Source organism: Rhea pennata, chromosome 3 (assembly GCF_028389875.1).
Source record: "Rhea pennata isolate bPtePen1 chromosome 3, bPtePen1.pri, whole genome shotgun sequence".
Taxonomy (NCBI): Eukaryota; Metazoa; Chordata; class Aves; order Rheiformes; family Rheidae; genus Rhea; species Rhea pennata.
Genome location: NC_084665.1, coordinates 58,687,470 through 58,713,187, shown reverse-complemented (window position 1 = coordinate 58,713,187; position 25,718 = coordinate 58,687,470). Strand labels below are relative to the sequence as shown.

Below are 25,718 nucleotides of genomic sequence, written 5' to 3'. Positions count from 1 at the left end.
CTAGGAGATGTGGCATTACTTTGGGTGGAAGTGTACAGTTTTGCCTACCACTGTTGTTGTTGTAGCTCTCATTTATGTATGTCGCTTGTTGTTCTTTTTCATGTTCGTCAGGACCTTTGTCATAATGTGGAAAAACTGAGCAATACTCTGGCCTCTCTCTCAGCCTGTGCCCGAAAGGTCTCCAACAAAGAAAAAGCTGCTGAGGAGGTGACAGTGTTACAACAGAAATATGAAAAGGTGCTGGAAAATACTAAAGAGAAACAGACGTTATTAGAGACTCTTCTAGCTCAGTGGCAAAAGTGAGTAAAGTCTCAGCTCTATTACGACAAGCACTGAGACCTTCCTGCAGTCAGTCTGTGAGGAGGGCTGGGCACAACCTGAGTTGATAATGCTCCGTGTTGTGATTTTGTTAGGCAGGAGAAAGAACTATCTGCCTTCCTGACCTGGTTAGAGGGATGTGAAGCTGCAGCCAGACCTTCAGAGCAATATGTTTCTGCTGACAGAGTTAAACTAGAAGGTGAACTGCAGTCAGTTCAGGTACTTTGAACTGAAAGATATTCTCCCTACATTTTTTGTTCTTTTCTTTTTCTTTTTCTCTCCCCCCCCCCCCCCATACCTTTTAAAAGAGAGAATTGATCAACCTGGCAGATTGCTTTGTTCTAGGCTTCAGGCATGTCCTAGGGACATATTATACTATTGTTGATATTATTTATCAAAGGTAGGAAAAATGACAGGAAAAATGCTATTTGCAAATATCATATGCCTCTTCAGGAGTAGGAATGTTGGTATATGTGCTGTTACTTACCAAGGAAGGACATTGATCTGCTTTTGAGAGGGTGCTTCCTCTAGGGAAGTGCCTTTTTCAGACAATGCTACTTTCTTACTTCCACGGGTAAGGAAAGTCGATCGGCAGCAGAATATTCATGGGTTTTATGTTCACAATGATTTCCCAATTGCCTTTTTAAATACAAAACTTCTATCCTATTCTGAAATATTCCTTCCTGGGGAATTTTTGCCATTTACTTTTAGATTAGTATGAAGCAGTAGGCAAACATATTCTCTTTTACATCCTTCATGAAGCCAGTGAGTCCATAATTTCACTTTTAAATAATACTGAGGAAAATAATTTTTTTTTTTTAGTGTAGGGGGGGGTGGCTTATGGCTGCCAGAATTTGTGACATTTTCTCATAACTCTAATGCTGTTGAGAGTGGCTAAATTGGAATAAAATGTGATGCAAAACAGTCTTGATTTTAGCCATTATCAGCAGATTGTAGAGCTGTATGGAAAGGTCATGCTTTGTCATGAGCAAAAAACTGTCTTTTATGAATCCTTACTGAATTATGGCTGCAGATCTAGCTGTTTGAGAGATAGTGTGCACCTCCATGTAACCTGGACGGACCTGTACTCCTCTAAGGATTTGGCTGTGCTCGTTCCCTTATCTCAAAGCACGCTATTTTATTATTGTTATTTGGCCTAACATGACGCAATTTTTAATCTAAAGGCTATATATTCTGTTGTTTTCCCAGGATTTGAAAGCTGATATTGAGTCCCATGCTTCAGTCTATGCAGACCTCTTACAATTAAATGAGTCACTGTTTCCAACAGCTTCCAACCAATGTGTAAAAGCAATTAAAGAAAAATTTGAAGAGCTGGATGAGAGGTGGAAAACTTTACCACAAGCTGTTGATAAAAGGTTTGTGCTCCAGAATGTATTTTTGTGCATTTAATGATAGTAACCAGTATTCAGATGAAGAATTCCAATCCTGAAACTTGATTTTTTAGTATGACCATTTGGAAAATAAAGATTTAAAAATAGAAAACTTCTCTTCAAAGATGTGGGACAGGAAATTGCAACAATGGAGATGACTATGTTTCTCCAGTTACATTTCTCCAAATAAATTGATGTATCCATTTTCTGAGGTTGCATGGTTGGAATGTCTGATGAGGGAGCAATCTGTACCCTGGATGCTGAAATATCCATGAGGATGGAAGGTTAGAAACAGTGAGCAGGAGGTTACTGGGTATGTTCAACTAAACATTGGACCAATCTGCAGTGTACTGTCATGAAACTCATGAGTTCTCTGCATCTCTGGATTTGGGATCCTCAGCATCTGGTTTTGTAAACAATGTCTTTTGAGATCGTTTTAAAGATGAGAATTCCTGATGTGTAGGAGAGAGCACGAGATAGCAGTGTTAACCTTAACTTACAAAAATGCAATGAACAGAAACTGCCTGCTAAGGGAAGAATTCTGTTCAACTAGTTCCTTTCATCTGCTGTACTTTCAGTCAAGCGAACCAATGAGTTTGTAACCCTGTCATAAAAACCCAGCAAAAAAACTTGTCAAACAAGTACTGTTCTTGTCAAACAAGTACTGTTTTCATCAACTTTTTTAAATTTCAAATTGATTGTAAATGAATGCTTCCAAAATTACTTCCAAAATCTGTAATGTCTGCTCTTGATTTCTTCAGTTATATTCTTTACTGTGTGCAAGGCCCACTGTTGTCCTTTTAAACCAATCTGAAGCTCTAATTTGCCATAACAGCTATAAATACTTGGTTGTTTGAGTGTTGCCTCATCTTAGGGTCAGTGATAGTACCTCATTTTTTGAAAATGTATATTGTCGTGGATTTAGATTTCAGTCTCTTTAGTATGAACATATATATTTTATTATTTGTAAGGTACCTGAAAGAATATGACATGTCCATGATATAGGTGTTTTATAAATACAATTATTTTACAATATAATAATCTTAAACATAGAATTTCATCTTGATAGTTATGTAGATAATTCCATAAGGGAAATCTTGCAACGGGTGACCTTGTCAAGATCCACATCTAAAGGTTAGTTCTGCTAGGTGCTGAGTACTCCTCTGCATACGTTCCCAAGCTGTGTTACTTTGAACACGGTACAGCTCAACGTTTAACCCTCGCTTACTTCATGGGACATTGAACGCTCAGCTACTCAGCTCTCATCTGCATTCATGAGACTCTTACCATAAATGCGGTGTTGTAGATATTGTAAACAGTATTGTATTGCTGTCTAGTCAACTGTGGTTTTGATTCTGGGAAGTGATTAATTTACATCAAGTGATTAATGTTTATATCTAACATCCTATAGGATCAGTTTCCTTCAATCTCTTGTTGCTGAACATGGGCAGTTTGATGAGCTACTGCTCAGTTTTTCAGACTGGATTAAACAGTTCCTTGCTGAACTACAAACCACTTCGGAAATAAACACAGCTGATCGACAGCTAGCTGTATCTCACAACAAGGTAAACTTCTGAACATAAACATCTAAGATAGATTGTATAGTGTGTTCAGCTAAAAATTCATCTAAAGCTAGCATGACTTGTGCTTGAAAAATGTTACTCTGCTGTAACCACATGCACAGTTCTGTTATTGGGTTGGATTGAAGCAAATTGTAATGTTGAACTGTTTTTATTAGAAACCTATTGTTAGTAGTACTTGTTGCACTGGTAAGCTTAGTACTAAAGTGTTCTCTGAACTTCTGACTGGAAAAAAAAAACGAAAAAAAAAAACCACCCACCTATTTTCTTTCTTTCCCACAGAACCACTTAAAGGAAGTTGAAAATAAAAAACAGCAGCTTCAAAGTCTGAAGGAACATGTAGCAAAACTGTGTTGTTTCAGCTGCCCAGAGGACCACCAGGCATTGCAGGGAAAGACTGAAGATTGCTTTCAGATCTTCCAGGAGGCAAGTCAAATAACTAGCCAGAGACAAGCAGCTCTGGAGCAGCTACAAGTATTCCTGGAGCTCCACAGTGCTGCATCAAGTGTGCTCCACCAGCTGAGGCAGACAGTGGAGAAAACAGGAAATATGGATAAAGCTAAATCTGAATTACTAGAGAAAGAACTGCGTGATGTTATTCAAGATCTTAACAAGCTAGAGTCTGTTGCCATCGGTTTGGATGGTTCCCTTACTAAGGCTCAGTATCATCTAAAACATGGCATTTCTGAGCAGAGGACCTCCTGCAGGGCTGTGGTTGATAATCTGTGCTTAGAACTGGAGGCAGTTCAAAACCTGCTGGGAACCAAGCAGAGTGAGGCAGAAGCTCTCGGAGCCCTGAGGAGATCTTTTGTGGAACGTAAGGAACAGCTACTGAAGAGTATTGAAGATACTGAGGAAAAGGCTGACAAGGAAGGTCTGAAAGAGGCAACACTGCAAGCTCTCCAGCAAAGGTAAAAACAAAATTAATGTTTGAGATTGGTGCTTCTTCATTTGCTTGCATTCTATAGATATTTTGATGAGCTGGAGGCATGTGTAAGATTCATTCCTGAGTTCCTTATTTATTGGCATTTTGCAAGGCTTATACTTATTTAACCATATTTCTTAAGTGAGCTGTCTGGATGGAGAAAGAACGTGAGCAGAACAGTTAGCCTATCCCTCAATTTTTTTACACTGAAAGAACAGATATTGAAAACTTCATCACTGGGAATTATTTTGTCCAAATAAATCCAAGCTCCAAACAGTTATTAGAAATCAGATACAACATAGCTGTCTCTACTCTTACGGAATTGAAGATTGTACATGTGCTAGTAGGATTTGAAAATACATACTGTAATAAATTATTAAACTAAATATTTGAGTATGTTTCCAAGTCACGGTGTCAGGTGAAGGTAAATGTGTATCATCTATATAATAGTTGTATATGTATCGGAAGAAACTACATTCTAAGGCTTGTTGTAGCAGAAAAATTTCAGGTAACACTTTGTTTTCAAGAGGTATTCTAGGAAACATTAAAAAAAAGGAACTTTTGCCTTGTAACTCCATAAGTAACTCTTCTTACTTACTCCTTTTCTCTCTTTCATAAAAGTGAAGCTATGTAAATTTGTGACCTGCATTTTAACTTGCAGATTAAGGATCTTTAACCAGTTAGATGAGGAATTGAATTCTCACCAGCATGAACTCCAGTGGCTCACGGACAAAGCAAAACAAATAGCCCAAAAAGATGTAACACTTTCTCCTGAGATTGACAAAGAGATAAATTCCTTAGAATCTCTGTGGGAGGATACCAAAAAAGCTATACATGAAAAGTAAGTAGATTTTATATTTTAAATGGGAGGAGTGTGTTCTTTTAGTAAGGGAAAGAGAGCTTGTTATTTGAGTTTAATCACTTTCTTCCCATATGTTATGGCTTCCCAATAAAAACTAGAGTCTACATGTTAAATACTGAGTTAAAGCATGAAAGACATTATAAACCAGGATATTTGTACAGGTTGCAATTACATTATTAGTAAAGCCAAAGATAGGTCCTCAAGGCGGTAATTGTACCTATACTGGGCTTTTGCTTGTGTGCTGTTGTTTATTTCCCTGAAAGGTAAGTGATTTCCTTGAAGTTTACACCATCGCTCTATCTAGAACGTACTTTACTTCTAGCATGCATTTTCTTTCTGTACTGTTTATATATTTCCAAAAATCAATGATCTGAAGTTATTCCTGGATTCCTGGATTTAAGTTTTTTAACTGCCCAAGGGACCAGGCTCCTAAGTCATTAGAGTATAATCAATGATACGAGATAGTTTTATATATCAGAGATGCAAGCTTTCTTCTTAATCTTTTCTTGGTCTTAACTGCCTGCTTACATCATCTTTAAAATAAAACATCTTCAAATATTCTTTTTTAATTTTCCTGCTTTTCTGTGGTAAAATAAGTGCCCCATCCATTCAGAACTACAACATCCTCATTATACATAATTTATCTAAGTGCAGAAGCAAAACAGTTGAAAGTCTGGCATGCCTTACGTAACTACATGTGCAATTTCATCATCCTCATGTAACTGTTAGGCTGACATACTGGAATAATAGTTGAAAAAAATTATTTGTGCTCAAAAACATTCCTTTGGCTTATAGTATACTATTATCATTTTTATTTTGATAGAGATCATCCAGATATTTATTAACATATTTCCACTTAACCATATATGCATTCCCTCCTGTAAATCTCTGCACAACCATTTGTATTACATTTCTGGTGTTTTCAGTTGAAGTCGTCTAGTTTTTTCAGGTATGTTGATGAGATGTATGAATCTGGAATGAGTAGAAGAGGATAGTTTTGTTCGAGAATCTCCATCACTCAATTTTCTTCAGCACTGCTGCTAATTTGGGGTTCATGTTGCCACAAGCCATTTTTCTTACATCAAGAAGTCTTTAGTAATAGTAAAACAAGTAACTTTTGACATAGATGCCTGGAAATGAAGAATGCCTTGTATTAAAATACTTGCGCTATCTATAGATGTGTTGTAAGGGTAACTGTGTTGTTAGACTGTCACATATTGGGACAGTAAGTGCCATTTTGTATGTAAAACTGAAAGATACTCATGTACCTTGTGATTCATTTCTAAAATAAGCATGTTACTGTTTGTATAAATGTTAATTTAATAACATATCTTAATTACGTATTTTAAGATGTTTTCTCTCTCCCATACTTTCAAACCTTTCTGTACCTGATTATTTTGACGAGCTCTTCGGAGCATTCACGAAAGAGCCAGGTTCTAAAGTGATTGCCTCTCTTTCTTATCAATGCCATGTTTCCCTAATTCCTTTCATTGACAAACACTATTCTTTAACTAAACATAACTAGAGTATTAACTCTTTGCTCTATCTTTCCAGAAGAAAGACCATGAATCTAATGTGTTTTTTTTTTCTGTCCATTGTCTGAACAGGTATAGGCTTTTGTAAAGAAGAAGAAAAAATAGATTTGTTTCTGGCAGCAGGTTATTCTGTTTTCACTAGAATGACAGATGAGTTAAATATAAAACATATAAACCCCAAAACATATTTGATAATTGGAAGATGAAATAGTCAGATCTATGTTGCACTGCATTAGTCTTTACTTCTGGTCCTTTCTATCCCCAAAATTTCCTAATTCTCTGCATTAAAGAAACAGGTTAAATGAATGAGCTACAAAAGCCAAAATCATTACACTGTGGTTTCCAGTCAGTAAGATGCTAGACTTAGGAAGTGAGAAGGTTGCGTTCAAGTTGCAGTGTTTCTTTTGTTCAAGTCACCTTGTTTGGGATTTGCTGTATATGAGATGGGGATTCATGTATTTTCCTTGGTGAGGTGCTTTGTAATCTGTGGACTTCAAGTGACTTGTAAAAGCTCAAAATAATATTTCCTTGGCTGACCAAAACATACTTAGCACTTCATCCTGATTTCTACTTGCACCCCCAGGATGAATTGCTATATCACATTCTCTTGCTTCAGCAACAATATAGTGGGCAGTGCTGTCTGACACAGCTCTTTCCCGTTTCAGAAAGGACCAGTGCTGTGTTCTTATCGATCTAATGAAGGAATATCAGAGTTTGAAGTCGATGGTAACAAAAGTCATAGACAGTGCTGACAGTACTTCTGTGATCAAATCCATTTGGAAGGATCGTGAAGACGTCAGGCGAACTTTATCAAAGGTAATTAAAAGTATTTTCATTTGAGGGGCTTAACTGATCTTTGTCTTCTGTTTGAAAAGTGGCCTCTGAGCTATGTTTAAAGTTCTTTAAAGTTACTGTCACATCTTGTCGAGCTGACACTCAGAATTTAAATCTTACTGATTCTGTTAAAAAGGAAAGAATATAGTCCTTTCTGCCCTTTTGGTGAGATCCATTAATGTGTATTTGATTGCTGCTATTTTAAAGTACATTTTAACATCTAAAAATGTAAATTTTTAATTTATATGGAAGCTATGCTATAGCTACTTTTTATATAAAATACATGGAAAAATACATTCCCATCACAGTATGAGAAGATATTTCCGGTGAACATACTCCAATGGTTTTCCATATTGGATAATTTTTTGAATGGATAAAAGCCAATGAAAGAAAAAGCTGACACTGGAATATTATTCTCTGTCACAGGAAGAAAAAAGCATTGCTATCTCCTCAAACACAAATTTGGCTCTTTTTCTGAAGTTTAGCAAGTTTTAATATCTTTCGTTTTGCTTAAGACTACTTTGTTCAAAGGAATACAGTGTTGATACTGGCCATTGAGAAGAAATAAGGAAGTTGGATCTCTATATTCCATTCATTTCACTGAATTATATTTTTAACATTCCAAATTGTATCAGCCCAAGTTATTCTTAAACCATCAGCCTAAAAAAAAAGTTCTGAGTTAAATTCTTTCCATTCATTTAGAGGATAAGTTCATTTGGAAGTCTATTGAGCTCTTCATTAAAGATTCAGCAGTCAGAACTGTATAACCATCGTTCCAAAGTATGCATATTTTTAGGTTCTTTTTAATAGACATTTTAACTGGAACTACATGGCAAGTATTCATCAAGTTAAGAGGGGAACAGAGTATAGATTAATTTTAGCCCAGAGAGTTGCGTTGTCAGTGTTATAAAGAAGTGAGTATAACTTCCATATAACTTATTTCTTCAATGTGAGCCTTGGCTTGTGAAAAAATGCCCTATTACCTCAACAATGGCTATAGTTGGACCTGAAGGAGCTGCAGCACAACAGATATTTTGCCCAATTCCTAACAGTGTACCATAATAACATAAAATTGGCCATACTGGATCCAGACTAGCAGCTTATCTCTAATGCTGATCTATAACTTCCTAAGTTCTGTGATCTGTGACTTGCTAAGGGAAAGAGATGTTTATTGTGTTCCTTCCTCAGTATATTGTCACATCTTCCAGCAATATATTTTTAAAGATTTCCCTTAGCCTGCAATTGCAAATTTGATAGTCCTCAGGGAATTATCTTCCATGATTTTGTTTAATTACTTTTTGAACACATTTGTACTTTGTCTTCCAGGGTATCCAGCAGTGACAGGTTAGCAACACCTTCTGCTTACCTTGCTGTAATGCAAGAAGTGGTTTTATATAGTAATTAGTTAGTAATGTGTTGTTGTTATTCAATTTTAGAGATAGGGTATCTGAAGAATAAAAAAAGAATTTAAATTACTTGCCTGAAGATAGATAGCTTGTTACCAAGTGGGAAAAATCTAGAATTTATTGCTCCCACTTGTATGCTTTAATTATGAAAATGTCTTAAGTTTTTAGTACACTCGTGAGGAAACCTTCCACATTTTTCTGTGCTTTATGATATAGTTAAATGTTAGATGGCGTACTGACTGAGGCTTATCAAATGCGTTCCATATACCATGGGCCTAGACATGGGTTACTGGAGAACTGGATTTTTCTTTCTTCCTTTCTTCAAGGCTTCATTAAACAAGCAAATATTTATGTTCACAGCATGAAGCTGCCAAGAAGGATCTGAGTGATAAACAAAAAGACCTGGATATTTTCACCAATAAAGGAAAACATTTGCTAGCAGAATTGAAAAGAGTTCGTAACTGTGACCCCACTGCAGTGAAGACAGATATGAATTGTACAGTGGACAAGTGGCTTGATGTAAGAACCTGATGTTTATACACTGAATACATTTTTTAAGATCGCAAACATTGCAGTATTAGTATTTTCTTAAGAGCTTGAAGTGCAATTGTTTACTAAAGTTTACTTTGAAATATATCTTGGAAGGATATTCATAGGGATTTGGCATATATTGTATGCATTCATTTGCTAGATTTGTAAAGATGTCTTATAACAAACAATGTATGAATGTAACCGGTATAAAGTAGCTCAGTGCATGCTTCTGAATATAAATTTGGATTGGATTCCCACCTAGTGTACATCAGTATTGATTCAGTAACTTAAATTGGACTGAAAAAATTAGACAGTAGATTATATTAAAAAGATTCAAAATTGAAAAGATCTTAATAAGATGTGAATATATTGAGAAAGACAGTATTATAGCAGAGAAACATGATACAAAAGCTAATATTTTAAATTTTCATATTTATACAGCTTTATTAGCAATTCTTTTATAAGAATATAAGACATTTGTCTTAATAAAGACAAATATAACTGCTTTTAAAAGTAAAGTTTATTTGGACATAAAACTCTTTGCCAGTCAAAAGACTTAGAAATTGTCACGTATGATTTTTATTATTTTTATGATATAGGAAACTAAGTAAAAATTGTATTATTGCTTTGAACTTACACATATTTCTAAGAGGAAAATTATTTTGCCTAGGTTCACTAATGCTAGAATTTCTAATTCTGTCTTAAAATTGACGTCAAAATAAAGAAATCTAAACATCATTTCTGAATGGTGTGGATATGTTCTCCATTTTTAAAAGGTGTCAGAAAGGATTGAAGACAACATAGACCGGTTGAGTCTAAGTGTGTCTCTGTGGGATGACATACTGAAAATCAGAGATGAAATGGAAGGATGGTGTAATAAATGCATTTCTCAGCTGAATGAATACATCACCAACCTGAGCAATAGTCAGAGAATGGAGGTCATCCTGAAAGAGTTCCAGGTACTTACCTGAAAATTAGTGATAAAAATGTCAGTATCTTCTGGGCCAAATTCTCAGCTGGTAACAGCCACATATATAAGGCAGTGTTGTTGTAGATCACTATGTCTTCTGCTCAGTCAACAGTATCACTACCTTGTGGGCTGGTTGACAGAACTCCAGAGTTTTTTTTGAATTTGGCTTCTTCTAATAGAAACAAAAGCAATATACCTCTTACTAAATCTGAGTCCCATAATTATTTTGGCTTTAGCAATACGTGAAACCATGGTCTTATAAGAACAAAATTATAAAAAGCATTAGACCAAACTCTTTTGCAAAAGAAATTGATGATAATTTTTGACAACTTCAGCTGAGGTTAAGCAAAAAAATAGGAGTTTTTAAAAATCTTTTCTTAGAGGTTGAATCGTTCAGATGGTACAATAAAAAAAGCATAGTGGATTGAAGGGCAGATTTTAATGTTGGATTATAACGGTTTCACTAAGATTATGTCTTTCCACTCTGAATAGTGTTAAATTACTTCAGAAATATAGCCAGTGCTCAGAAAGCATTCTGCCACCACTGGCTTAAAATATACAGCAGATCAACTGCAGAATGACTCCTGCTCTACTGAATTTGAAATTAATAATGCCCTTAAGAAGATACATAGTGAACATATATAAGCAATGCAATGAAATATGAAATGGTGCTAAAGCAGGTTTTTGCTGAGGATAAAACTTTATTTAATATTATTCTGCTTACTAGAGCAGTGAGACCACCTAAATTAATCAGTATTAAAGCTGATCTGAGATAAGAGCAGCCAGTGCCTGAACCACTGGTGTGCCTGATTTAGAGGAGGGCCAGAACAGCAGAGGGCATGAGGACTGTGCATACATTTGCAGTCACAGAGGAAAGCCTGTTTACTGGCATAAGGGTCCTGCCATTTCAGCAATCAGAAATAGATGAGCATGAAAAGGATTATTCAGTACCTTTTACATGGGCTAGAACAGTTTTCCCTTTCCCCTTGTCAACCCATGTTATATCCCTCTAATGCAAAGCGACTCCTGAGGATACTCTGAACCTGAACTTGTACCATGGCAGGGGAGAAGCTGAATGCAGTAATTTTTTCCTTAAATCTTTGATCCAATATTTTAATCAGTGACCTGTTTGAATTTTCTAGAAAATGAAATCTGGGTAATAGCTTAGACACTCATACTAATTATTTGTCTAATACTTCAAAATTATAATATACAAATTATGATTTTCTCTTTCTTGTTGCTATTATTACTTTAGTAAATAAAATAATTCTTTGTAACTTAGATCTGTATATTCAGAATAAATGCAAGATCCTGATACATCAGTGCATGGCAGCATTTATATTTTAATTCTGTTTTGAGCATAAAAGTTCTATGTCTAATTTTTTCCAAGAGCTCACTTCCTTGTAATAAAAACCAGAGAGCACATGTATTATACTCTGTGTTCCATCAAGTGGAACCTAACAACCACAGTAGATTTTTTCCAGTCAAATAAACAATGACATTCTCATTTTTATTCAGCCACTTTTAAGAAACTGAAGCTGTTAAAGCATTTTAAATGCTAAAATGTGTGTGTTTGTTTTAATGGAGAGGAAAAAATCTCTGAATTCAATCTACTAAAGAAAAGGAGATGGTAGATTTTAGAGAAGAAAGCTAATAGAACTGTGTTTGCCTTTACTTGCTAAACTTTTTTTTTACCAATTTTCTTTCTTTTTTTTCCATTTGATGAAGCATCCATCTGAAGCTCTAAAGCCTTTTTGTTGTTTGATATGAAATTTTTTGACTACATTTGTTTTACAGTCTGAAGTTAAGGACAAGGAACTGAAATTGGAGCAGCTTAGTTCTAAAATTTCAGATCTCAAAGAACTGACCCACAGTCAAGAGCCTCCTGCAGATCTTCAGGTAAACTAAAGACATTGTTCATCACAGTCTGTATTCAAATGACTAAGAAGAAACTCCTGCACTTTGTCTCTCCTGTACTGCCTTTATCTTTTAAGAAGATGTATATGGCACTATTATGTATCATGGTTACTGTTTATTATTTATTTATTCATATTTCTTTTTCACTGTTGCTTTTTCTAAGTAAGGATGTTATAATTGGAGATTAGAATTGCAACTGTAAATAGTTTACAGGGTAGCTGATCAGGTATAATTCAGGTATTTTCAACACTGCACAGCATTAAGCCCTGTCATACATGGGTATATACAAAGTTTGCCTCTTTGAAAGGTTTATAATGCATTAGGTAGTGGAATAAAAGTATTCTTTAGCAGATTGGAATTAGTGCCCAGAACCAACTGTTACTAAAAGAAGAAAGAAAGGGAAAAAACAGGAACTTTGACCTACTGAACTTTTATTACTGGCTAGATCCTTATTTTTTAAGTTTTAGGGCAAAAGAATATATGAGAATAGAGCACATGAAAATATGATTCCTTGGATATTTGATTTCAAATGGAAAATGATTATGTGAGATTATCAAATTTCAATGTATCAGAAGTTTTAAAAGCTGGCTTGTGGGATTTCCACAAGCAGGGAAGTATCTCGATAGATATTTCTTTCAAAACATTCATCATATTTTAGCTGAACATAGTCTAACACTCAGACCTTTTCAAGATTATGCCATGGCCACAAACATAAGCCTAAATTAGCAATTAAGATATTTTAGGGAATGATATCACAAAGTACAACCCAAGAACCCTATAGTAAAGAGATGTGCTGTTGCCTATATTCTCCCTAGGTTGTTTCTTTTATATGAGAGGTTCAGAAGCTTCAAGTTTCACATTTTTTTCACAACTTGGTATCTGTCTATTTATAGAACAAAACTTAGAGTATGCTATTTTGCAATATATTGCTATTAACCAACACACAGCCTTTTGCAACTACTGAGTGTGATAAATACAAAAAATTACATCATAGTTACAATAAAATAACTGTAGTTAATGTATAAATGTAAAATGTAAATTTAAGAACAAAACTCCCAACTAAAACATAAATCCACACGTTAATTGAGCACATTCAAATGCTGAATATATTTAAGTAAATTACAGTATGATCAGGTCACATCCGGAAAACAAAATGAGATGAATTCCTTAACAGAAGTCTTAGCAATTGCTCATTTATAGATATTATCCTATCATGAGTGATATGATCTACTTTTCATTAGTAAAATGTACACAGCAAACATCTATTATAATTACACATATAGCTGAGTTTAAACAGACTAAAGGATAATATTCTAGTGTTTTTGTGTTTTGATTTTTTGTGTCTTTGATTTTAATCAGCCTTACATACAAATTCTTTAAGCCTCCACACTCTAAGGCTTACCAACTCATCTTTCTTTTTATAGAGTTAGTTGTATTTAGGTCATTGTATATGTATGGAATGTGTTGTAAAAGAAAGAGGTCAGCTCTTTATTTCTCAGAGGTGGATAATAACACATCAGTTTGCAGTCTGGCTTTTTGGAAGTTAATATCCCTTCTTTAGGTTTCCATAGAGCTAAGCTTTGATTCTGAATGGCTGCCATTTTTTATTTATGTAAGTGTTTAGTTATGGATGTAAAGAGAGCAAAATTATTGTGTCACATTCCTGCTTTCCATTTTTTCCAAAAACTTTTAGTTCTCTTGTTACCATGAAAAATGTTTCATTTTAACAGCTTATAATTATATTTTACTTTTAGTTCATAGAATCAGATTTGAGGCAAAAGTTGGAACATGCCAAAGAAATGTCAGAGACCGCAGAAGAGACACTAAAAGATTTCAATACTCAGAAGATACAGTTACAGAAGCTTATTGATCAGATGACAGACTGGTTGACAACAGTGGAAGAGACACTGTTAAGCTGTGCACGTAACCTGAACCCTGAAGCTCTAAATAAAGTGAAGGTCAGTGCAGAAGAAGATGAATGTACTGTTTATTATGTAGTGATCTCTCTTTTTTTTTTTTTTTTATCAGAGTTTTTACTAATTAGATATAACAACAATTAAATATGGTATTTCATGTTAATTTTCATTTGATGAGAAAAAATATGAGAAAATGATGAGAAAAAAAGTGTTGTCTAGATCGTAGAATACTAGCAAACAATACAGTCATTTTCTTGAAGAAGTTCCACCAGTGACCAGAATTTCCAATCTATCAACTTCATACTGAATTATACACCTTTTAGAAAATTTTAAGGAATAGCACAGTCTTTATTGTGGTAAGAACATATTTCATTACATTGAGCTCTTCAGTTATTACTTCAGCATGCTTACATGTGCATCCACCCTCTTGAAATTTTTGTGAATTTATAACTCACAAAAGTAAAAGACTTTGACTGAACTTAGTTTAACACAAACTTTTACCTCAGAAGGTCTCATCAGTCCTCATATGTAGCAATTCTTTTGTCTCCATCCTAGTGGTCTCTTGATTGCATATGATTACGTACATCTTAACGTGACAAGACATGTGGAATTTTTTTTATCCTGAACAACACATTAAAGCCAGTGAATTCAAATTTAATTTGGGGGTAAATGTTCTTCTCTAGACAGATAAAAGCTCCCTTTCATTCAGAAGTCCCAGCAAACACCAGTGGCTTAGTGCATCTTACCTGTCCTATCAGACTTTGCAGAAAATAAATAAGGCTATTCATTATGTCTTGAAAATTGTTATTTTTAAAATAGACTATAAAAGTGTGGAAAAAGATCATATTTCCTATTTCTGTTCTGACTCTAGCTTCACAGATCCACCTCATTTGAGAAATTTGGGAGACATGGTCCAGTACCTTTCCTTGACTTTGTCTAGGTCTTGCAATAGACCATAGGAGGAAGGAGCATGTGAGAGGAGCAGGAATGCTTGAGGAAAAGAAATAGTTCTCTTGTTTCTTCAGAAATGTAGTATTTGTGTTGTAACTTTACTCTCAGGAGACACAGAGAGACCTTCAGCTTCAGCAGAGCAGCATTGACTTGACCCAGGAGAACCTCAACAGCCTCTGTCGCAAGTACCACTCTGTGGAGCTGGAGACTCTTGGTGGCGCTGTCACTTCATTAATAAAGAAGTATGAAGCTGTGAATCAACTCTGTTCCAGGACACTGGCCAGCATGCAGGAGTCCCTGGAAAAACACTTCCTCAGTGAGTCTTCAGGCTTGTTAATATGAGCCGTTAGCCCGCAGCCATGAATCATTCGGCCAAAGAACAGCCTACCAGTATTTCCAGTGATGTCACTTGCAGTTACAACTTTATTTTTGTATTTGCCTTTCAGAAACTTCTGTTACTAAGTGTTCATTTTGTATCTGCTGCAAAACAATGTATTTTGCAAAAACAAAATTCATCTTTAAACATTTAACATTCATGAAAGGCAAGCTCAGTTCTGCCTTTCTTCAGTTCATCTGTTGCTGCCTCACATTCTCATACATTCCCACTTCTTCATTTAAGTATTAAATACATACACTTTATGTATTTACCATTCAGAGAAGGAGTTAACCAAATGAAGATGTTTATAATGTCTACATCTGAGCTACTTCCTGGGCTTCTTGGTAGAGAGAAATAGACATTTAGTTAATCTTAAAGGAGATATTTATCCAATGTTAAACTGGGCCAGATAAATCACAGCCAGAAATACCTGTCTTTTCCCATCAACTGTAAAGGGGAACCTAGTCTGACTGCTCAAATTTAGATGTTTACACTGGAAACATCTAACATATTATGAAATGAGTCCCACCCTCCAGCCTCCAAGATCATTGAAGGAAGTGAGACTCATCACTTTAGCATTTGCAGGCTTTTCCTGAAAGTGTGGAAGACAGATGAACATCATTGTCAATAATGCTTCTTCTTGAAAGAATTTTCTCTTCTCTGTGTTTTTTTTTTATTAAATAAGATTCTATGCAAGAATTCCAGGAGTGGTTTTCTGGTGTGAAGACTACAGTAAAAGAATCATCTGACAGGTCTGGAGACAGCAAAATCATAGAGGCAAAGCTTCATGATTTGCAGGTATAGTTAACAAATCAAAAAAAATGTAATTAACTATTTTAACATATGTATCTAGTTACAACTCTAATTTATAGCTATGGATGTGTTTACCACTATTTTTTCAAAAACATAAACATCGTTCAACACAGCAACGTATACTGTAGGGGAAATATAGGGAAACCAGTATGTTCACCATTCAGATGGTCAAACTTTAATTTCTAGAAAAAATATATAAATATATATATAACTAAACTATTTTGGTTTCTGATATTTAATCTTTTTTTTATTTTTTCCCCTTCTTTATCTTCTCTTCCTTTTCCTATTGTTTCTTGTACTATTCTGTCCTTTAGATTAATGCTTAGGTCAAAGCTTCTCAGAATTGTTTTCTGGTCAGATGGAGCACAAGCAGATCATATGCTGGTCCATTTATTGCAAACTGCTGCCTTTGGACCAGATAGGAACATTGAACTCTGTGAATATTAAAACCATTTTATAAATTTTTATTTGAAAGATCTGCTTTGAATTTGTCCTTTAGCTAGAAGTGAGTCTCATCTTCTTGGGGAAATTTGACTGCTTCTAGTAGAAATATTGCTTATCTTTAGCTATTACATCTTGCATGTTGAAACTGTCTTTCATTACACAGGTTGTGCTGGACTCTGTTAGTGAGGGACAGAACAAATTAGAAGCTGCCTGTAAGGAAGGAGAAAATTTGTATGCTTGTTTACCCAAACCAGTTGTGAGTCATATCCAGGAGCAAATAGAAAAGTCTACCCAGAAATTCCAGGAATTTCTCAACCAGTGTCTGAAAGATAAGCAAGCCCTGGAAGCTTGTGCTTCAGACCTAGGAAGGTAAGTAATACAAGTAGTCTCAGATAGGCTGAATGAAATCTTCAGGCTGTGGAAATTCAGGACACAATTTCAAATGATTGCCAATTGTTTACTCTAGTCCTGGTTGCTTTCTCCTTTGAGAAGATTTAAGAGAAAGATTTAAGAGAAAACAGAGGTCTCCACTAAAAAAGCAACAGTTCTTGCTCCAAGGGTATTGATTTGCTTAAAGTGTGTGAGATTGGGATAACATACATGGAAGATCTGTCTAGCTCATGTGATCCCCAATCAGCAGTTGGGTTCACAGTAATTTTAAATGTAATTTCTGAGAAGGGATGTGAAAAAGTATGCTGAGTTTTCATGTTCTGCCCTAGACTTTGATGATAGTATGCTTTTTGTACAGCATGTATTCTGTCCTGTCCCATTTTAGATGGACATAATTCTTAAGGAGCTACTGGGAAAGCACTCTTAAATTATTTTGGGAAATTGGATTGTTCAAATGTTTTCAGTCACAATTATGTTCAGAACTGTTTCTAATTGGAAGGAAAGTTACTGTAGCAGTAATGGATAAAACAGCAAGATGAGATGGAAATTTTTGGTCTGCCTTCATGTAAGGAAAAGGTTTGCAAATATAGGCACTAAAAGCCAGAGCCTATTTTGCTTAGTTTTGAGCACTTCGTATTCCAATTATGTTCTGTCAGAGAAATTGTGAGCACTACACTTCAAGTGCTCATAAAAATGTATATGTCAATATTGAGTAAAAGCCCAGTTCTACTCATGTTTGTTTTTTAACCTTAGTCTAAACCTTTAGAAGCATTTGGAAAGATCTATCATTTGGGCTGTCTTTATTGAATATACTAATAAATAAAAGTACTGCCACTTTAAATTTTGGAGGCTTCTTTCTGACTGTAGTTCCCATGATTTTACTGAATATTTTTAGAGAGTCGCAGAATATTTTTAGATTAGTCGTCACTGTAGAATTATGTTTGGTGTAAAACTCTCATTCACTAGGCATTAAATTGATACCTAGCTTAATTCTCCTGATCTTATAGATAGCCAAAGTACTGGGTGAACTTCTTACTGACTTTACTCCATCTGAGAAATATTTTTAAGGAAATACTTATGTGTTCTGTAGTTTTGAAGATCAGCACAAGAAACTCAGCCTGTTGATACATGAAATGGAAGAAAGAATAAGCACAGAAGCATTAGGAGAGAGCAAACAGCTTATTCCTGAGAAGAAAAATGAGGTGCAGAAAGTGGAAAAGTTGCTGGAAGAATTACTGATTTCAAGGTAGTATGAAACATATTTCCTAAAAAAGATCACTTTTTTTCTCTTATAAAGCAACAATGAAACTAGACTGTTTGGGTGGAAAGTGTTTGTGAGAGATTGACAGAGGCGTTGGGACATACTCTGTGAAAGGAGGCTGGATGCAGATACTCCTAGTTTTAAGCAGATTTGGATTTGATGTCAGATCCAATTTCTCATTAAGAAGAGCTTATGTTACTTCATTAATAATTAAAACCTGTAAAGTATCATATCATCTCTAATTAGACGCAATAGTAAACATAAGACTTTTCTATTTAATTTATTTTTCTTTTTTTTTCCCTTTCTGTCCCATGATATTTGAATCCAAAGGAGTAACCAGGACCCATTCTCATATAAAGCTGACTATATATAAAAAGCCCAAATAAGAGCCACATTGGCTATGTGAAATCTTTCTAGAATGCAAACTGAGCCAATGAAAGATGAAGTAATTTCCTTTTTTTAGAACATTGTGGTTTTTCAAATTCTTTTTTAATTATTAGGTTGGTGGAGATAGATAGAACAAAAATAGTATTCAGTTGTTCAAACCTCACAGCGTGCTAAAAGAAAACATCCTACCATCCCTACCTATTCCTTTGAGACTGATACAAGACAGTTTGGTCTGGGGTAAATTCCCGTGATCTGGAGGATACAGGATGGGTAGTCTGGTAGTTTAAGATTAACTGAGACTGTATAAGGGCAGAGTCTGAATCCCTTTTACTGAACCTTGTATAGAATCCCAGGCTCAGTGTCTAATCCTGGACAAGTGGCCTGACCTTTCCATCATACTTCCTACCTGTCAAAGACAATAAACTACATACTCAGAAGCTTTGACAGGTACAGAAAGGTAGCAGTTCATATAGAACTAGAAAATCTGTCAGCCTAAAAGAAGGTAAAATTAACTTTTAGTTTAAATTTGCAGCATCAAGATTTTAGTGTGATCATTTAGAGTACTAAAATGTAGAAGAAATGGTATGATACATAAGGAAAAGTTATTAATCAATGTATAGTGCTTCATTTCCCTTCAGTCTCTCCCAGGTAACTTTTCCATAAGTTCTGAAGTCTATCACTGATGGAGTAGGTGATTATGTAAGCAGCCTTCATAACTTCTAATAGTTGCTATAATAGTATTATATGCTTTATGAAATTGATTTTCAGTCCCCATTTTTTTTCTTTCAGAGAATCTTTTGATAAACTCTCACAGATGGCACAGGCTTTAAATGAAGGAGGACAAGGTGCAGGGAGGGAAGTGCACCTAGCCTCTCAACATCTCACCAGTTACCAAAACATGGTCAAAACTGTCAAGGAGAAGCTGCGAACATGTCAGGTTGCACTCCAGGAGCATCTTGCTTTGGAGGAGGCACTACAGAGCATGTGGTCATGGGTGAAAGATGTTCAAGATAAACTGTCATCATCAAAGAGCACTGTTGGTAGCAAAGCCACACTAGAGAGAAGACTGATACAAATTCAGGTAAAGAGCTACAGAAATAAAGATACTGCATTAAGACTAATATTGGATGAGGATCGCATCAAAGGAAAAATAAGATTTTTGTATTTCTTTCTTTGCATGGTTGTGAAGCACAAGATTAGAATTTAAAGTGACATTGACATATTGGGAGATAAGATATGAAAAATATTATGGTATTTAAGGTGGAGGCGGACAAGTATTACATTTAATGAATAAGAGCCAACTATAAAAATATGAATTCAGGTCCAAAAAAGCTTTCTGATGGTGGGAAAGCCTTGGAATAGTTCACACAGAGAAGCTGTGACATATCTGTCGCAGATCTTTGAGAATGGATTAGATAAACATCTATTAGGAAAGACAGCAGTGTAGCTAATCTCGCCATGGGCTCTCTTGAGATTACCTCTAGCTGCATGGTACTGTTTTTCTGTGCAGAGCTTGACCTTTTCATTATCTACTGCAATGTGGGCAATATTTTAGGATAATCAATGCAGTGAAATACTTGTATGGCTGTGGGAGTAGCTGTTGCATTACTAGCACGTAGCAAGGGACAGGCACTTGTATGAAAGGATGTCTAGGAATTCATACTGGACATCATTTTCAAGTGGTAAATGAGCTCAGAAAAAATGGTGCTCCCTGTTGAAAATACACCTTTCACCTGCCATCAGTCTACATTTTATACATACATATATACATATAATTATTATTGCTTCTTATTTATTTATTTATTTTTCCTCACAGGAGATCCTCTTACTCAAAGGTGATGGGGAAGTTAAGCTGAACATGGCCATTGGCAAAGGGGAAAAAGCACTTAGAAGCAGCAGTGAGGGAGGACAAAAGGTGATACAAAACCAGCTACAAATGCTGAAGGATGTTTGGAATGACATCATCAACACCTCAGTGAAATGGCAGAGGTAAAACTCCCTGGAAAACACAGTTCAGACCCTGTCATCTTTGCTTACAAGGAGTGGTACTATGCAGCATATATGAGTCCATTCCTTTGTTACTGATATCTGAGGGGAAAGTTGCATCATCAAATAAAAATATTTATCTGAAAAAATGGAGCCCTTTGTAGAAAAGACAATGATTTTACTCAATAGATGAATCAAATTTCATGTGAGATGGTAGTGTAAAAATAAATATAAATCATACGAATTCATACAAATAAAAATCTAGAAAAGGCTTCCTGAGTTACTGAACCTGTACTGGGCAGAACAAAGAACATCTGACATATATTTACCTAACTTTTCTTTACAAAACTTTTGGGAAGAAGATTTCTCAACTCTATGTTTCATTATGTTTTTAATTAAAATATTGCTGTAATATCTACTCTGTGTCATCTTTCTTGCAAATTAAGCTGATTTTGTCTTGTTCTAACCTCTATGGAAATGGAAAGTTATTCCTATTACCTGTATGAGAACTTTCTTATATATTTGAAGGCCTCAGTCTCTGTTCTAGACAAACAGAAATCTTAATTCTTTCAGTGTTCTTCAGAACTAATAGTTTCTGGATCTTTTTCATCCTTATTGTTCTTTCAGTAAATTGCAGACTGTGTTTAGTTTATCCACATTTTTCTTAAAGATAATACCTAAAAGTTGATTTACCTCGGAACTCTATTTGAGACCTTAAAAATTCTGAATAAAGCATCAGTATTTTGCATTTCCTTCATACAACATGCCTCTTAATACATTCCAGAATGAGATTTTTCTTTCTTTCCAACAAAATCATATTGTAAATTTTGTTCAGTTTATTATCCACTACAGTCTACAAGTCCTTTCCTACATTACTAATCCTGGACAGTTTTTCCTGATTTTATGTTTGTATATTTGATTTCTTCTTTCTAAGCAAAGTACTACTTTTCATCATCAGATATCATCTTTCTAAATTTCTTTTAACATTTGCTGTTTAAATCCTGTCCTCCAAACTGGCTGCAGCCTCTGCCTGGTTGTTCTCATTTATGGGTTGTACTCTGTGTTCCACCATTTTAGTCATTAGTGGATAGAAGTGGGCCCTTGGTGAACTTCTGCATGATCATACTTCCTTAGTTTGCTAATGAGAACAAAATTTTCCTTGCATCAGAAAACTATTGTGCGTCTGTACACTAAATGATCTAAGTACTAGGGTGTCTGAGCATCAAATATCAACTGTTAGTGGTAGGAGCCATGATACAGGTAAATTGGAGTTCTTGGATGAACTCCGCAGAGTACCTGCTTGCTTGGATATAGTCAGTGCTACCAATTTCTCACTTTCTTCCAAAATTTTAATAAAATTATATGTGGAAAATTATGATGGGTAAGCTTTAAGTTTTCACTTTGACTTTACCCACTTTGTGTTGTAAAATATTATTTAAATTGGGTGGTCATTGCATTTTGGATGATCTTTTAGAGCACTATTATCTACTGTTAAGTCCAGTAGAATCAGAATTACATTCCTCAACACAAGTCCCAGAGAGATATGGAGATCTGATAGAAGGAGGGATAGATAACAGAAGAGTGTAAGTGAAGCAACACGATTGTTTTGTTCTTCCAAAATTGCCGGAATATCTCTTCATTTTCAATAATTTTGTAGGCTGCTCTGTGTTTTATGACTGAGAATTTATTACATGAAGAGCTCTAATAATGTTCTGTATTTTATTTTGCTGGACAGACACTGAAGTATGCTTTTCATTAGTCTGAGAAAGACATTGCTAGTTTCACCTGTACTGGGGAAGCAGTTGTGTTGGGTTTTATGTAGTAGTTCGAAGAACAGAGGAAGTCTAGGATAGCTTGGATTTAAGCTGACATAGAAAATTAAAGCACGATGGAGGAAAAAGTGTATTCTAAACATATTATACCTAGCTACAAAGAATATATCAATTAAAGTACAAACATACTTTTTTTTTTTTTTTTTTGCCTTTTCAAAACTTCTCATCTCTACTGTATATTTGTTTTTTTAATGTAAGCTGTCTAGAGTCTGTGATTAGCCAATGGAATGAATATCTGGAAAGGAAGAACCAGCTGGAGCAGTGGTTAGAGAAACTGGACCACAAAGCAGAACATCCTATAGAACTGCAGATTGGTCTGAAGGAGAAGTTTGCTCAACTGGACCACTTCCAAGCTATTGTTTCTGAGATAGAGGATCACTCCAGTGATTTACATCAACTCACCAAAAAAGCTATGGAACTGTATGAAAAAACTGAAGATGATTCTTTTGGAGAAGCAGCTCAAGAAGAACTAAAAACACACTTTAATGACATCACAGTTGTGGCCAAGGTAAGATAAAAGCAAAGGCGACCATTTCAAATAAGTAAAATACTTAGACATCAATCTGTAGAGAAGGCTAAAATTTTGATTTTCCTAAATTTATTGTGACTAAACAAATGCTTGTGTTTGAATAGTCTTGTTTTTTCTTACAGTTCCTATGATGGAGTCTAACAAAAAAAATAAATGTAGTTTATTAAAATTCACTGGAATGTAAAGAAAGGTTGAGAATTTGAATTATTAGTATGTTCGTGATTTTGGAAAAATGAAGAGCATGTATTTTATTCCTAGTTTCATATATATGGTAATACTTCTGAAATTCTTCAAGATTTGTTTTCATTTGATTCTTTTTCACTTTTGCACTTTTCTTTCTTTTTCTTTTTTTTTGTTTTTTGCTTAGAGTAAAATGCCTTACAAGGTATGAACATATGTCAGAGAGAGAAATCTTATTATGAGAAAGATATACACTCATAGCTTGTGGTGTTCAAAGCCATTAAGCACATGCACATGTTCTACAGGTGTTCTCTTCAGTTTCTGAGGAAAGATGTAAGTTAGTCCACAGACATCTTCTGCCAGTCATGACAGTGGCACTAGTTCTGAATTACAGTCTCCATCATCTCAGCTAATGGGAAACTTTGCATCTGCAACAGAGGCCACACAATAAGAGGCTAATATCACTGTGCAACTGAAGTAAACACTGCGTATATAGGACATTGTCAGAAGTTCAGGAATCAGACGTAACTATGATTTAGCTAGTCATGTGCTGAGAACAGTGCTGAAGACTTATAGATGACTAAGCTATGCATTATATAAAAAAGAAGTCCAAACTTAATTAGTAGAAGATCTAACAAACTATTTAATAGAAAAATGTCAAATTTTGGACATATTAATTAAATTCTTCAGTAAAAATCCGCATTTTTCTTTCTAAACATGATGAGGAGAATCATTATATGGAATCTTATTGTTTGTTTGGGAGGATATTTTGTTTTTATTTTTGAGATGAAATATAATATTATTGCAATTGTTTTATTGTTTTAATCATAGATCATAGATATTAGATGTCTAAGAGATATCTAATCTATAATTGCCATCTATTCACACAATCTTTTTTTTTTTTATGGTGAGCTTTTGCTCTCTTTTTTAACTAGAAATAGTAAGCTACGAATCTGATTTCTAGAGATCAGTGCAGCTTCATCCTGGTATAACATCTGCTTGGTTAAGGAGAGTTAAAGATGGTGCAATGCAAAGGTAACTGAATCGCTTAGTACAATGATTTTAAAACTTACGCATGAAAAGACCATGATAAACAAGCATAGTGATGTTCTTCTAAAATTGGTATGTATCGATAAATTTAATTTTTTAAGTATTTTTCCTCATCCCCCAAAAGAAATCTTATAAATGGGTATTAAAAATAGATGTTTTTATTTTTTTCAAAAATATTTCTTTTCCAGATTTTCTTGTCTTAATCCTACCTTTGTATATGCCCTGGACTGGCATCAATAAGTAACCAGCTGGTCCAGAGTCTCTCAGTTGGGGTGACAGGCTGGGAAAGGTGGGGATGGGGCTCTGCACCCATGATATTGCATGGAATAGGTCATATGTAGGCAAGAAATTGAGGTCTAACACAGAATTTGAAGCATTCTTCCCAAAGGATGCTCAAGCTGATAGCAAAATGTCCTTTAAATCTATCAAAAGCAGAATGTCATCTAGAGAATCAGTGCAATCACTTGATGAGCAGAAGTAAAAGATGCACTCAGACTGATATGACCTTAATGGAGAAGTTTAATGAATTTTTAATATTGAGATTCCCACACCTGACATTTTCTTTGTAGGAGGCAGGTCAAAGGAGCTAGACCAGCCTGAGGTAAATATACAGGAAGTCTTAGACTAAGCAGTTGAGGTATATATTAGTAAGTCATCAGCAGTAAATGGCATTCATCTGAGGGCTCTGAAGGAATGCTCAAACTGCAATTGCTGAAGAGCTGGTCAAAGTGGCCACTGTGCCAGGTGGCCAGGTCAGGCTACCCCTGTAACACCCATCTACAAAAAGGCCTCAAAGGAAGTCCTGTGGGGAATGGCAGACTCCTGAGTCTGACTGCCATCCCTGGGAAAGTGATATATAGTAAAAAATAATATCATTGGTCTATTAGATAAATACAGTACAGCTGCTAGAAAGGAAAGCCTTACTAAATTAATCTGCTGGAGTTCTATGAGAGTGTCAGTAAGCACATGAATAAAGAGGATAAAGTGGACATAATATACTTGGATTTTCAGACAGTCTTGGATAAGGTTCCACACGAAGAGCTATTAAAGAAATTAAGTTATCACAGGATTGAAAGAAAGGTCCCTTAATGGAATGAAAGTTGAATGAAGTATAGAAAGCAAAGGCTTAATAGTCACTTTTCAGAATGGATAAGAGTCAGTAATAGAGTCCTCCAGGAAACAGTGTGGGAATTAGTTTTGTTCAACGGCTTTGTTAATGACAGAGAGAAGGGAGTGCAGGGTGAAATCTTGCAGAAGATAAAAACCTCTCTTGGGTGGCCCAGTGACAAGGACTGCAGTAGCTCAGTGTGAAGTGGGTATCAAAAAAGCCAATA

The 25,718-nt window shown here is 35.2% G+C and overlaps 1 protein-coding gene across 5 annotated transcripts in view; it reads left to right on the top strand.

The window, feature by feature from the left end:
- Window positions 1-25,718, top strand: part of SYNE1 (spectrin repeat containing nuclear envelope protein 1) — a 308,485-nt gene that overhangs the window by 116,207 nt on the left and 166,560 nt on the right. For 4 of the 5 annotated variants that reach the window (XM_062572390.1, XM_062572389.1, XM_062572388.1 and 1 more), the window contains exons 1-4: window positions 18,156-18,405; window positions 19,597-19,888; window positions 20,624-20,796; window positions 22,824-23,133. In XM_062572390.1, coding sequence (XP_062428374.1) covers window positions 18,293-18,405; window positions 19,597-19,888; window positions 20,624-20,796; window positions 22,824-23,133 — 888 coding nt within the window. In that variant the 5' untranslated portion in view covers window positions 18,156-18,292. Of the gene's footprint in view, window positions 1-111; window positions 300-413; window positions 538-1,527; window positions 1,695-3,120; window positions 3,275-3,571; window positions 4,201-4,875; window positions 5,056-7,276; window positions 7,428-9,211; window positions 9,371-10,158; window positions 10,342-12,149; window positions 12,252-14,023; window positions 14,228-15,244; window positions 15,453-16,197; window positions 16,311-16,932; window positions 17,139-18,155; window positions 18,406-19,596; window positions 19,889-20,623; window positions 20,797-22,823; window positions 23,134-25,718 lie in introns of those variants that run through there. The other variant, XM_062572395.1, reaches the window with a different exon arrangement.